Source organism: Diadema antillarum, unplaced genomic scaffold (assembly GCF_040938485.1).
Source record: "Diadema antillarum isolate AM-2024a unplaced genomic scaffold, OU_Dant_1.0 scf00000139, whole genome shotgun sequence".
In the NCBI taxonomy this organism is placed as follows: Eukaryota; Metazoa; Echinodermata; class Echinoidea; order Diadematoida; family Diadematidae; genus Diadema; species Diadema antillarum.
Genome location: NW_027271028.1, coordinates 3,714,827 through 3,730,053, shown reverse-complemented (window position 1 = coordinate 3,730,053; position 15,227 = coordinate 3,714,827). Strand labels below are relative to the sequence as shown.

Below are 15,227 nucleotides of genomic sequence, written 5' to 3'. Positions count from 1 at the left end.
ACAGTGTTTCACAGCATTGATATTGCACTGTGGGTGTGTGTGGATTTCGTATTCTATTGACTTTTGTATTTCTATCGACTATTGGAATGCTTTTCTTTATCAAATCGTGAATCTTGAGGACAGGCATATTCCTAGTACTATGAGTCTAGAATCTAGCAGAAGTAGCAGCTGTGATTGCGCGTTCAGAATTAGAAGTTAACCTGTTCAATTTCCATCACCCTTTATAAAACTTAAAAGTTTATTATTTACACAACACGTTGCACTGCACTACACAAAATATTGCGTTTGGGACTAAGCGTAGTTCGCAGTGATCGAAATACCGTGTAAATTATGTTTTGTAGAGAAAACTTGCGATCAAAGTGGCATTATTTATTACTTATTACAGAGACTCGTGCAAATTTGGGAAAGAGATATCTAGACCGACTGACACAAATTGTTTAATTCCTTCTTGAGTAACTTTTATCGGTAAACTTACCAGTTCTTTCTCAACACAGCAGACTAAAACTGTTGCCAATACTCGCATTCGTGCCGTTTTGCAGGGAAACGTCTGCGATTATCGTTGACCGGGAAAACGGCGCGTATGCATTCGTTCCCTTTTACCGGGAAGACTTTTCGGCTTTGGGAGCTCGTTTCCTTCTACAATTCATTGATTACGTCATAATGACGTTCATTTTGAGATTTTGAGTAACATCTCATAAAACTTCTTTACATTCCCTATCATTTTCTGTTAAAATTAAAAAATTGAATATTTTGATGAAATTCGGTGCTCGTTCCCTTCTTCCGGGCAAGCGACGGTTTGTTTGCATAACTGTGTATATCAAATGTAAGCATCCTGACACTTTTGATAAAAGAGAACACAAATACTTCAGCATCACTGTTAATGATAGTAGGAGTACATCAATTTTGCATGAAGACGAGGTCCCTGGTCTGACTCCCCTGGCTGCAGCTGTTGTGCTCTATGGGCAAGGCATTTTATCCTCATTGCCTATAACCCTTTGGAGGTAACTTTAAAGGCAATTGATCTTATGGTTGCTATCAATTGCTTCTTTTGGGGTTGCATGAAGCAAATCGATTCATATAGAATTAAAATCAAATTTGATATCACTCTAGATTGGCATATGAATAAAAATGTAGTAGGTACAAAACAGTGCTGATGAATTACAGCATATATACACTGTAGAAAATGTATTCTTTGAAAGTTTCCACAAGAGTAGGACATCTAGTGGTGGATGTTGTCACTGTACACAATACATTCTTTTCCAGATGCAAAATGTGGACAATAACATCCAAGAAAGAATACAAGGCGTACCATGAAACCATCCACCACTAAAAGTACGAAGAAACCAAAAGTTGACGGCAGAATTTCCCTGAGGGTCCCCTCCACCCAACCCTAAAAATCTGAGATGGAAGGATAAGCAGACCAGACATTCTGATGTGAATAGAGGCATGATCCTGTCTTACCCGTTTGGAGAGAGTGGCGGCTTCGTCCCACTGCTTGCTCTGCAGCATAGAGAATACTGTGTGCATGGAGACCCATGGGGCGAGTTTGGAGTCTGCCTTGTCTGAGAGGTAATGGAAGGTAATATCGGATGAGCATCAAAGAGATGTTAAAACACAAATCAGATTTGTACTACTGATGCAGAAAATTCTTTGAAACAAGGAAAAGTAGAAATTACGCGGTGCGTAATATATGTCCCCGCCGGAAGTAGCATTTAGTAGCAAAATGCACAATATAGGTAAAAAGATGAAGGTCAAAGGTCAAAGAAGTCAAAGGTCAAAATTCTATGTAGAAGTTTTGAAGCCCTCACCTAGTGCCATCACATAAAGCAAACGGAATCAAAATCGGGTTAGAAATGGCGAAGGAGTAGCATTTTGTAGGCAATGTGCAATATAGGTCAAAAATCAAGGTCAAAGGTCAAAGAAGTCAAAGGTCAAAATTCTGTGTAGAAGTTTTGAAGCCCTCACCTAGTGCCATCACTTAAAGCAAACGGAATTGAAATCGGGTTACAAATGGCAAAGGAGTAGCATTTTGTAGCAAAACATACAATATAGGTCAAAAATCAAGGTCAAAGGTCAAAGAAGTCAAAGGTCAAAATTCTGTGTAGAAGTTTTGAAGCCCTCACCTAGTGCCATCACATAAAGCAAACGGAATCAAAATCGGGTTAGAAATGGCGAAGGAGTAGCATTTTGTAGGCAATGTGCAATATAGGTCAAAAATCAAGGTCAAAGGTCAAAGAAGTCAAAGGTCAAAATTCTGTGTAGAAGTTTTGAAGCCCTCACCTAGTGCCATCACTTAAAGCAAACGGAATTGAAATCGGGTTACAAATGGCGAAGGAGTAGCATTTTGTAGCAAAATGTACAATATAGGTCAAAAATCAAGGTCAAAGGTCAAAGAAGTCAAAGGTCAAAATTCTGTGTAGAAGTTTTGAAGCCCTCACCTAGTGCCATCATATAAAGCAAACGGAATCAAAATCGGGTTAGAAATGGCGAAGGAGTAGCATTTTGAAGCAAAATGTACAATATAGGTCAAAGGTCTAGGTCAAAGGTCACAATTGAAATTCTGTATAGAAGTTTCAAAGCTCCCATGTAGTGCTATCATATAAAGCAAACAGAATCAAAATTGGGTTAGAAATGGCGAAGGAGTAGCATTTTGAACGTTTTGATCACACACGGACGCACACACGGACGGACACACGGACGGACGGACGGACACACGGACACACGGACACACGGACACACACACGTACGGAGCCCGTTTCATAGTCCCCTGCTCGAACTCGTTCGGCGGGGACAATAAATGGTTCCTGCCCCTTATGATATGATGTAATGGATCAATCCTTGGAAGTGAAAAGCTGCACGTGTAGCAAAAAGTAAACATGCAAATAATTGGCAATTTTGCCATTCTGAAACTTGATCACTCTCTCATTTCACACTCCAGTGAAAATGTACCCTACACAATGATCAGAACAATCCTCTTAATTCACTTTGCTCCCAAAAGGTGGACTAAACTCCCTTTTATCGTGGTGAGCCATTCCTTCCATGATGCAATGAGTTAACTGTTCAGACAAACAAACCCCCCTGTCACTCAGAACAAACAAAGATTCCTTACTCATTTGGAGGAGGAACTTGGAAATCTGAAGGTTGACATCCAACAGAGCTGCATCCTTCTGGTGGAGGGCCTGCCAAGTGGTCTGGGCAGAGCAGGCTGCCCCCAGCAGGGCCCAGTTGTTCACATCACCTAGTACCACAAAAGATAAAAGACATGTCGTTATTGTTGCAGCATTCTTATTGGCACAGTGAGCACTTACGGCAAACTCATCGCTACAGAAGATAAAAAGAATCTCACAGCAAAATAGTAATGCAAGAAGTTGTGTACACTACAGGGCCCTGTTTCATAAAGCTGTTCGTAAAGTTACGAACAGCTTATGAGCGACTGGTGATCAATTCTGATGTGCTATACTTATCAGAATTTCCATAATTCAGCACAAGAACTGATCATCAGTCACTCGTAAGTCGTTCGTAACTTTACGAACAGCTTTATGAAACACCCCCCAGCAGGAACTTTATATTCCAAAGATCTGTGTTACATTGTGTGTTATGGATAGCACCAACATCAAATCTTATATGATTTTACAGTGTAAAGCTGACAGTAGAGAGTAATAAGAAACATTTAACAGAAACACCTTCCAAGTTGCATTTGAATATTATGTCTTCTTGAAAGTTAAGAATCTTTTACCGGGCATGGCGTGGACTGCCTTCTGAGCTGCTATCAAGCTAGGAGACAATCGACATGTAGAAGGGTCGCCATGGTTACCAGAGCTAAGGTCTGTCGATGAATCTACTTGTAGTATGCTCTGTGTAAGGCAACAGATGAAATGCAGAAAAAATGTCTCAAATAAAAATAGCAAGTCCACACAGAAAGCTCCAGTCTATGCTGTTTGAAATCCTGCCTCTACATTTTCAGCATTTGTTTTATTCATGTAGCTTTGGACCACTGCATTATTGACTTGTTATAAATCTAACCTAGCTTTACACAATAAAGCACCAATAACCATCGTAACATAAAGTAGAGCAACATAAAGTAGAGCAACATAAATAGGCAGTTTTACTAAGTATGCTTTCGGTATATTTGTACGCAATATCATGAATAGAATGGAGGATTAAATACGATGGTAACATATGGTGGAACAAGTGAAGCAAGGTCTAAAGAAAACAAGTGTACCCTTGTCAATGTGCATATATATATATACTGGTAAATAAGACTATTATTAAAGAAAAAAAGTTGCCGATGTGTCATGTCTATACCATTTGTGTGGAGCCAAGCCTTTGTGCAACGCGACAGCATGCCGAGGCAAGCTGGAAAATAAAAAGAAAGAAAAGAGTTGTACAGAAACAAAAATATTCTTTAACCTTTGAAACCTTTCAAATGTGTTTAAAAGAAGCAATTTGCAGGATGAGGAAATAGAAACAAATAAATTCTACAAACACTCATCGTCGCTGGGGTGACAAGACCTTGTATCTGAAATTTTGGTAAAAATTACTTTTTTGGATTATTGGTCAAATAATGGGTTAAGTGATGTCCTGTCCAAATCCCAACTGCATTATTCCAAAAATGAAGCCACCACGGCATGTCAAAGGAAAGGCTATCCCATTTGCTATAGTGCTTTGGCCGTCATGTTTCTTGGCTCTCTTGAACATTTGACATTTTGTCAATACGAGGTCTTGTCGCCCCAGCGATGATATGACATGCAAAAGTATAACTTTAAACTGGATAGCAAAGTGAATATTTCAGAAGACTTCCATAAGAATATACATGTATATCACCACTCTTGACATGACATATGTGGAGGCATTTTATGGGGGAAGTACAGAGAGAAAAACACAAACTTAACACTCTTTTTTAAACTGTTATATACCACTAATTATGTAAAACATGTGTAAGTGGAATCGAAGGACAGTAAGATATAATGGCCTATCATATTTCTTTTACAGCAATTCAATTCAGCCACTTTCATTTCCATATCAAATATACCACTAATCCCTGCACTTCAGGATAGTTCAGATAATCATATTTTATTTGGTTGGGACATCCAATATCCCCATGGACCTTTGTCAAGAGATTATTCAGGGAACAGGAATGCGGGGATAACGGTGACACAACATTTGCTCCTGCAACAATTGCTCCGGTCTTATTTTCTCCATGGACTTAGGGTAAGGGTTAGGGTTGTGATAGGGCTTACGGTTTAGTTTGATGTGAGGATTAGGATTAGGGCTAGGGTTATGTTTGTGGGTAGGTTTTAAATTTGGCTTAGTGTGCAGATATTTTATGGGAGCAATTGTCACAGGAGCAAATGTAATGGAACCAGGGATACCATCATACAGACTTAAAGTCATCATTCGCTGATGCATTAGATAAACTTCCCTACATTGGTGACGGTAATTCTGGGTTCCTAATTGTTTGGGACTATCAACGACCAAAACCTATATATCAAGTTCTTCAGTTTCCTGAACTACTTCGATACAAGCCATACATCAGTCTATGTATGAGTTCATGTTCAACACATTCAGTCCCATTTCCTAAACTACCATTGCAACAATTTTGCTATCAAGGATAATAAAGAGTATCTACATACATAGATTTGTTACCTGGTATAACTTGCTACCTCACTCAGATAATGGCCAGAGAAATTCTGGGACTGGAATAAATCCTGAAATATTCTGAAGGCAGTCAAGGAAGAAGTCAAATATTGGTAGTTCTGTGGTAAAGTAGGGAATTATGTGTCTAACATATCACTGAATGATGACTATCATTTAAGAAAAAAGTCTTCTTCAATCTTACCGTGGTGGAAGACGGGTCTAGAAGGATAGCCACCTCAGCTGTGAGAGCTCGGAAAGGAGTGTTACTGGGACAGCTGAGAAGAGATGTTAAAAGTTCAAATGTTTACATTCAACAGCCATTCTTCATGTCAACAGTTTTCAAATACTGAAGTAGATCCACATAATTCTATTATGAGGCCAAAATAAGTCATCTGTTACAGGTATTCCATTATGGCAAATTATTGTTGAAACAAAAAGTAATGTTTTGGCAAAATTTGACCTAAATGGTCACACCAAATGAAATACAGGTCATTTTAAAATCAGCGAACCAATATCTTCTGCATTAATAGATACAGCTGTATGCCGAGCTTCACTCACAGATTGTGAGTACTGTGTTAGTTTGTGTATTCTCTTGCACATATTGGTAAGAAATCAAGCACATTTCTTTTCTGGATTATTGGGGTAAACATACTGTATGGTAGGTCTTGGACTGGAGGAAGTATAAATACATAATTCTGGTCATGTTCTCAGCTAATTCACATCATATCTATATTTTCCCCTACTTTTTAACACACACACACACACACACACACAAAATGAAATGGACAGAATTTTTCATATGTATCAGCAGAGGGGGACTGCAAGTACACAGGAGGCCTACATGGGTTGTCACATCTGATGTGATCATTATCTATTAGAGTCTGGAAGAACCAGTAAATGATAAAATAAAAACACTTTTCTTTTCTGAGATTTTTATTTTTTCAGGTTCAGAGGGATTTTAAGATTTTTTGATCCTTTGTCTTACAAAGTTTGTGAACCATTCTCTACAAGATTCTTAAACTTCTGTACACTTTACATTGGACTGATCATGCTCCCATAGGAATAGGCAATTGAATACTTACTTCTTGAGACCCTTGATAAAACATTTTAGTGCCTCATCGCCATTACCCTGGAGAGAATGAGACACACAGACAGTAAAGTCAGCATCAAGGGAAAAATGAAATTTTGGATACAACACATGCATACAGGTAATCTTTAGTTCATGCAACTTCCCAGTAAAAAATCATCATCATTAGGCCCACATACTGAACTTGGTGTTTCTATTACCTGCTAAAAGCCTACAATCAAATATGACTGCCAGTCAGGGCTAGCTTAGTACTCTCTCATCAGTTAGAGCATGTACCTGTAGGATTTTTGATGCTGCAGTCAGGACCACAGATTCCTGGATCCACTTGTGCTGGTCTGGCTGCTTCACCAGCTCTGCCAGGGCCGCCTTGGTTAGGACCAGGTCCCCGGTGCGCAGTCCGAGGGCACAGAGAGCGACCAGGCCGCGGATACAGGGTCTCGACAGCTGGGAGCTAGAACGTCAAGAAGCGAGACAGAAGAGTAACATAGTTGCACAAAACTTTTCACGGAAAGCATGTCTGATGTAGCGAATGAACTGCAATGTAGCTCATTAGCCAGAATCCTACATCTTTGGAGGACTTCATGTTGCTATATCAAGCCTACAAGTGCAACCAAACCTGTTCACTGAGATGTAGCCAGGTTGGATTTGGATAATGATCATACACAAACTATCCAAGTTTTTTTCCTTGTCTTCAATGTGTAAATACATTCCAATGACTTGCTACGGAGATACAGTATGTAAGGGCAAATGTTGAAGGTCAAGTGCTCCCTTGATGTTCTAGAAACATAAATTTTTGCAAATTCTGTTTCATTTTCTACAATATCGTTCCACAACTGCGCATCATAAATTATTGTAGAGATGAATTACAGAGGGTGGCACATGGAATTAACCCAAACTTTGAAAAATTAACAACCTTTGAATGTACTATCCGACATTCCTAAAACTTTAACTGAGTGTTTTGCTGATCTATCTGCATTCACTATGAATAAATTATTACATTGTATATATATTACAATATATGTTTGGGAAAACATCCCCGTAACAATACTGTCAAATCAGAATTATTTGCGGTGTGAAATTTTCACAAATTGGAGCCGACTGCCTTTTATGCAGCATGAAATTTTTGCAATTTGTCACTGGCATTCAATGCATATAGTGTAAACAAGAACTTTTGCACGCAATAAAATTCCGAAAATCATGGCTCTCGCGAAAATTACGAAATTAAAATGCACACACAAATTTCTGGTCTTATAGTAGCGAACTTTTTTGAGGAAGATTTGAGTAGTTCCCGGTGCCTTACTTCTTGAAGAGGAGCGTCTTGGCAGTATCGATGTCCCCGCACTGGACAGACACCATGGCTTGGGCGGTCAAAATCTCTGACCGTTCAGCCTCATCAGTGGTCAGCTCTGAAGCCTGCTCGTAAGCTGCTCAAAGATACCACACGTAGCCATTCAATCATTTTGTTCATGTAATTATCAGGTTCTCATTACACACCACTCAAAAAGCATATAACTCACAATGAAATGTACCCACAATTTGTCTGACAGCTTACAAAAAGCAAGGAAGAAGAGAACTTGCTACAAATCACAAATAATTATGCTATAAAGCAAAGACATATTACTTTGAATTACTAAAGCAAAAGTTATCAAAAACTTTAAAAGGGAAAATCATGAGATTTGACAAACCATGAAGCTGTAGTAACTGCAGTTGCTGAAATAAACCAATTAATGACCCTTCACATAGATTAACATGATTTTTTTTTCTTTCACAATTTATCTGGCTGCAAAGATTTTAACATTTAACTTCAGAGCTGTAGGAACACAGGGCTGCTATCCTCTGCACATACATACAACCTTGTATACACACTAAGAAAATACACAGAAAACAAACACACTTTTTTTAATGATGAAATGGTACATACGAAGCATGCTTCGTAACATTTTAGAGGAATCTGATTTCATTTTTTTTTTCAATTTCAAAAGCAAACTTTTCCTTTTTACAAAAAAGTAAAGAAATGCAACACAAGAATACATCAGTGATTTGAAAATTGGTGACATTTTTCACACACATATTTTTCATCTTCTGACTTACTCATTGTGATCATGAAAGAAAGCTCTGAGCCTGTAGCATACATACCCAAACAGGCCTGCGGCCACTCTTGGTTTCTATAGAGAGCCAGGGCCATGGCAAGGATATCACGAGTGTCGTTGAGAGGGGTGATGCGTCTCATCTCCTCTTTAGCTTCCTCCACTCTTCCAAGAGAACTGGTGAGGTGGAAGATGGGCAACGCCCAAAGAAGTAGGAGAAAGAGATTGTTTGTGTTCATAAAGTTTCTGGTCACTTTCAATACTACTTCAAATCTTTGTCAGTGATCAGATGAAACAGCCATGGAATAATGTAGTCATGCAAAACCTATTACTGCCTTCTGGAAAATCTTTTAAAGGCATTGGCACCTAACTACTCAATCAAATCCCAATGAAAAGGGGACTTTAATATTAAGACTTCTAAATCAAAAAAATATATGTCAGATTGTCATATAGTACTCTTTAGTAGCTTATCTGTAACAAAAAGCTGCACCCTTTGTAGAGCAATAAGGTAGTGACGCACAGAAACATAAAATTTTCATTTCAAATGTATAAATAATAATTAAAAATGTATATCTTACATATTTTGAATGCAAAAACATACAAACTAAATATCACAAAAACATATCAATTGGCAAATTTGTTGATACCTTAAGACTCTTCCATGGTTGGCTAAAGCTGTGTTGATGGCTTTTACATCTCCTCCACTTACCGCCAGCTCTAGAGCTCTGAAAAAAAGAAAGAATTAAACATTCCACTCTTCAGGTCAGATTTGGTAAGCAAAACAATAGATGTAACTATCACACCAAGAAGCATTTAAGCATTGCTTTAACTGTCTAAGTACAATGGGTATCGTCTCTTCAGTTTCTTTGTGTATCAATATGAATGACAGTCTGTATCCCCTATCACTACGAGAACCAACTTGACACCATTAGATATCAATAGTATTTTACAGCAGTGTCCTGAGAGGGTTAATTGGCAATGTGTGAAGTAGCAGTGAAAGGGTAACTCAGTGCACATGAATGGGCCCTTAATTACAAATCACTTCTTCTCACCAACGGCTGACCCTTGCGGTTGAAAGCAAAGGATCTCCTCTTTCAGATTTTTGACTGAAATTCAGAAATCCATCTGGCAAGTTTTTGTTGGTTTGGGGATACAAAGTCACATTTGCAATACCACTGAAGAGTGAATAGTTTCCCCACACCACAACACAGTGACAGTCACGCCCTGCACCTTACCTCTTGAAGGCACTCTCTGCAGCCCTGTGCAGTCCCTCTCTCTCCAGCAGGATCCCATGAAGGGTGTGGGCCTCAGCACTCATCTGCACCCGGTCTGACCAAAGCAAGTGAGATGAATAGTTATGAATTTTATCTAAACATTGCAGGCACACGCTATATCTTAAAATTGATTAACACGTATCTGCTACTCACATCAACACCAGTGCAATGACATTTTGTCCGTGGGCTTTGTCAAAATATCATACAATGTACTGGGTATTTAATGCATCACATTCAGCCTGCTTTGCAAAGTATCGTCAGGTGGCATCCTCTCTGGGTAATTAACGTACCAGCCACCTTGCCGACGGCAGCCGTTGCTGCGGGAACAGCCCTCATCTGGGTGATGTTGAAGCGGTAGAGCTCGGATCTCTTGTCGAGGGCCGCATCCAGGATGGTGCCGCAGACCAGGTCGGCATAGCCCAGGCCCCCTTCCACCTGCAAGTGGCAGCCAAACAAAATGGATGATATTAAACTCCCACAGAACTGCGTTCAGCACACTGATCTCATGAGGAAGTATCTGGATATCTCATTCGCCCATGCATGCTGTACAAACAATTGAAGCCACCACGCCGCCATGTTACCAAGCACAATCTATGGGAACCTGCATGCATTTTCCAGCAGAGACTGTCATCAAGATCATGTGATGTGAGCTCCATACACAAGACTATGGGCGATGTGCATGGTAAGATGGCGGCACTGTGGCTTCAAAATGATTTGCCAATGAGATATCCAGATACTTCTTTATAGAGATCAGTGGTTGAGCACCAGTCACATTCAATGCCTTGCTTTCTCAACACTTCCTGTGCTTTGCTCACCAACTGGCACACACACACTGGAGTGTTTTCATCACTAATTGGTATAGATGTCTGGAAATTAATTGCCAGTGAATAGAGAGTACTTAATCCAACTAATCCCACTGTGTCATCATGGCCTCCTTGTTGGACTGAGGCACACTGTTACACCTGAGTGGGCTTGCAAGCTTTACAACTAGGTCTAGTTTGGATGGATTACTCTATGCTGACAAAAAGGATGGCAAGTTAAGCTAAATGCTTGGGCACAGAAATGAGTGAAGTTGGTAATCAAGCACAGATGTATACTGTCCACAAATATACAAGACTCTCCTCCAGTCCCAACTACATCATCTTAGCTTTCTTGTCAAACTGTGACTTTTGGCATTATGCTCACATGCATTTTCTGCCTTACATTGATGTCATATCTTGTCGAGATTAACTAAATGTGACCGTGCATCACAAAACAAACAAAAAGTCACACCCCTTGATTTTACGTGAGGACTCAAAACAGGTGAAATGGGTCAACTAAATCAATCTTGAGTTTTTCATATTTTCTGAAAGAGCTATCTTTCTTCTACTTTATTCTTTAGTTTGGAATTATAACATGAATGGTTAAGTGTGTTTTCAGCAGTTTTTGTACAACCCCTTTTTTAGGGAGAGTAGAATGAACATGTTTGTATTAGAGGTCCCCTTTCATTTCTTGAAATTCTTTGTACACTCTGCACTTTCAAGTCTAATAACTTTAGATAAATTAATGCTACTGCTTTGAAAGTTAGCAATAATTATGGACAGAATGCATTAATAGAACATGCTCAATTTAAGCTTAATCTGATAATCCTTTCATTGTTGTTGCTCCAGTGGTTGACATCCTATGTTTTGTCCCTTTCATCGCACAGCTAGGGCAGCTTGGTGAAAGATTCAGCGCTTGAATAGACACTGTACTTCAGAGCCTCTTTTCTCAGTTCACACTTTTCCTGAGTCGTGAGTGTGTGCTTTCTTTCCAGTATTTAGGTAGGTTAGGGGAGTCCATTTGAATTGAGTTATACATCATTTTAAAGCTCAGAGTCTGCTCTTTCAGAATCTGTCCTTAACTAAAAATTCATGTCTGGCGACTTTTTGTTGGTTTTGTGATGCAGGGTCACAAATGCTAATGAGAAGCCATTTCTATATGAATGAGCTAAAGATGCACCTCAGCAAAATACCTACAGCTGTACAACAAGCTAAATACCTCAATGCCATGCTTGTGATATACTATGAAAAAGCCCTGCAAAAGATTTATAAATGGCAGTTCTTACAAAGGCTAAGCAGTCAAGGGTCACAACATACCTGCTTGACTGCGAGAGTTTGGAAGATGGATTTCATCAAAAGATGGTATCTTTTATAGGCAGCTTACTTTAATGTATGCTACATGTCATAACATTAAAGAGGTAATGCATTGCTGATGGGTTCCAGTCTATAAAGTCCAACATTCTGCATTCAAAATACACAACAGTTTTTATGAAGTTAACTTTAACTTACATGAGTTGTCAACTCCGTGGTGTGCCTGTACAGATCCATCGCTTCCTCTCTGCCCATGGTCTCAGCAATCATTCCCTAGCAACACATTAAAAAAGAAAAAGTAATATCAATAACACCTTGACAAAGTATATATTTGAACTGGTGACACGACATTTGCTCCTGCGACAATTGCTCCGGTCTTATTTTCTCTAAGGACTTAGGGTTAGGGTTAGGGTTGTGATAGGGTTTTAGGTTTAGTTTGATGTGAGAATTAGGATTAGGGTTAGGGTTATGTTTACGGGTTGAATTCACGTTTGGCTTAGCATGCAGATATATCATGGGAGTAATTGTCGCAGGAGCAAATGTCATGGAACCATTTGAACTAGCTCTCTCGGCTACCATTGATTGTCATCACTTGTGGCATGATTAAACTCTGAATGATCATCTTCAAGCAAAGGTCAACTTCCATCAGATCCATCTTTAGGACCACCCATGGGAGGTGGTTTCAGAGATAGTCTGAGCCATTTTTTTTGGTATGACACTAATGTGCCACATGCTGGCCATGATCTCAAGACCAGTTTACTATTTGACCTGGAAGCAGATATTTTTGATTTATCCAGGATGACGTGGTCTCAACCCACTGAGGACAAGTCCCAAGTATACTCAGGAAAGTGTCTATGGGAAATGCATGTTGCAGCAAAATCAGCCCGTCCTCAATGGGTTAATTTGGTAGTGTGGAGATACCATGAAGTTGTAAGGTTGGCCTGGTTCAGAATATACAAGAATCCCCGTAACAACTGTGTACGGCTTTATCACTGATCTCTATGTACAAAGTCTTTGACACACATAGCCGAAGAATCTCGATGGGAGTTGACTGTTATAATTGAGTGTACACTTCGATGTACATATTTGCTGATAGACACTATTTGAGTGTACCCTTGTGGGCAACGAATGAAGATCAATTCGATTGGGCCATCCATGTCTCCCCATGCTACTGGGTCTTTTATGTCCTGGGCCCTGTTTCATAAAGCTGTTCGTAAAGTTACGAACAACTTACGAGCGCCTGGTGATCAGTTCTGATGTGCTATACTTATCAGAATTTCCATGAATCAGCACAAGAACTGATCACCAGTCACTTGTAAGTCGTTTGTAACTTTACAAACAGCTTTATGAAACACCCCCCTGGTATATAACGTGTAATGCGGTAATACAGCATGCAGGTCAATGTCATGAGAAATGGATATGAACTGATGTATGAGGATAACCTTGGGCAATCAAAACCCACAACAACAGAAATGGTTACAACAAATTTTCAAATGGCCATATATAATAGAATAGCCATTCATTCTTAACAGGGGCTCTCAAAGTGGGTCCAGCAGCTCACTTCTTGTTTTTCTTTTCTTTTTTCTGCAATAAAAATGGGGTGTGGGAGTCTATAGTTCTTGGTGGGAAAGCGACGCAGACTTACCTGACCAATCCAGCTTTGCACATAATCTGGATCGCGAGACTGGGCCACGCCAAAGGCTCTGTTGGCGAGCTCCAGATTGCCATGGGATAAATAGAGGGTGCCCAAGTTGGTCCAAGCCATCGCATTCTGAATACCAAAGCAAATGATAGCAAGTAGTGAAATCAATTTGTAATGCTGCCTCTAGTTCCAGGGTATGTCCCATTCTCTTGTGCAATGTGAAGTTGGCAGAAAAATTAATCCATAGATATGCTCCCTCTACTTGCAGAAAAAAAAGGGATTTATATTGCATTGCAGAAACATTCATTTCACAAAAATTACCTAACCAATAACTTTGACCGTGGAATGTCAAAAAACCACGAACAACAATAGTTATTCTCAAGCAAAATTCTGACACGTCTTTAATTTTGTAAATTTCAGTAAATTACAAAAAGTAGCAACAACAAATCACAAAACATATGAAATATACATTATATCTTACCTTTGGCTCTAACTGTATGGACTTGATGAATGCATGCTGTGCCAGGCCAGGATCATCAATGGCTGAAAATTTGAAATGTAAATTAATGACAGGTGGCAGTCTGGAAATATGTAATATTTGCCAAATCAGCAGAATACCCTCATTAATTCACACATTCAGATTATGATTCTGAATAAAAGATCACTTGACTGAGAAGTAGGAAATTTGTTACTGGTTTACACAAGGCAATCGCCAAATTGTGTCTCGCCCATTCGCGTACAAGGAATTAATATTTTTTATAACTCCCAGAAGTTAATTGACCTGCTTATGACCTTTGACCTTGTGGTGACCTTCAACACCCTAAGGGACATTTACCATCCAAGTTTGGTCACAAACGGACAAAGGGATCAAAAGTAATGAGCCATAATCGAAACGCGCCATAAAAACTTAACATTGGGCCATAAACATTTGTTGACCCCTTTCTGTGACCTTTGACCTTGTGATGACCTTTAACTTCCCAAGGGACATCTACCGTCCAAGTTTGGTCACAAACGGACATAGGGATCAAAAGTTATGAGCCACAATCAAAACGCGCCCTAAAAACAGAACATTGGGCCCTAAAAGTTTGTTGACCCCTGTCTGTGACCTTTGACCTTGTGACGACCTTCACCTCCCCAAGGGACATCTTCCATCCAAGTTTGGTCACAAACGGACAAAGGGATCAAAAGTTATGAGCCATAAATGAAATGCGCCCTAAAAACTTAACATTGGGCCCTAAAAGTTCATTGACCCCCGTCTGTAACCTTTGACCTTGTGGTTACCTTCAACTTCCCAAGAGACATCTACCATCACCCAAGTTTCATTGCCATTGTAGCAACGTGTGCTGAGTTACGTGTGATAAGAGAGTCTTGCAAGTAAACTTTAATGTA

At 39.5% G+C, this 15,227-nt stretch overlaps 1 protein-coding gene across 1 annotated transcript in view; it reads right to left on the bottom strand.

Moving 5' to 3' along the window:
• LOC139721149 (superkiller complex protein 3-like) overlaps positions 1-15,227 on the bottom strand; it is a 59,076-nt gene that overhangs the window by 18,404 nt on the left and 25,445 nt on the right. The window contains exons 26-40 of the mRNA XM_071632480.1: positions 14,320-14,381; positions 13,842-13,967; positions 12,395-12,469; positions 10,376-10,520; positions 10,047-10,140; positions 9,459-9,536; positions 8,861-8,988; positions 8,025-8,148; positions 7,001-7,175; positions 6,720-6,766; positions 5,840-5,912; positions 4,306-4,356; positions 3,737-3,854; positions 3,110-3,238; positions 1,462-1,562 (exon numbers count right to left, since the gene is read on the bottom strand). Of these exons, the coding sequence (XP_071488581.1) occupies positions 1,462-1,562; positions 3,110-3,238; positions 3,737-3,854; positions 4,306-4,356; positions 5,840-5,912; positions 6,720-6,766; positions 7,001-7,175; positions 8,025-8,148; positions 8,861-8,988; positions 9,459-9,536; positions 10,047-10,140; positions 10,376-10,520; positions 12,395-12,469; positions 13,842-13,967; positions 14,320-14,381 (1,526 nt within the window). The remainder of the gene's footprint in view (positions 1-1,461; positions 1,563-3,109; positions 3,239-3,736; positions 3,855-4,305; positions 4,357-5,839; positions 5,913-6,719; positions 6,767-7,000; positions 7,176-8,024; positions 8,149-8,860; positions 8,989-9,458; positions 9,537-10,046; positions 10,141-10,375; positions 10,521-12,394; positions 12,470-13,841; positions 13,968-14,319; positions 14,382-15,227) is intronic.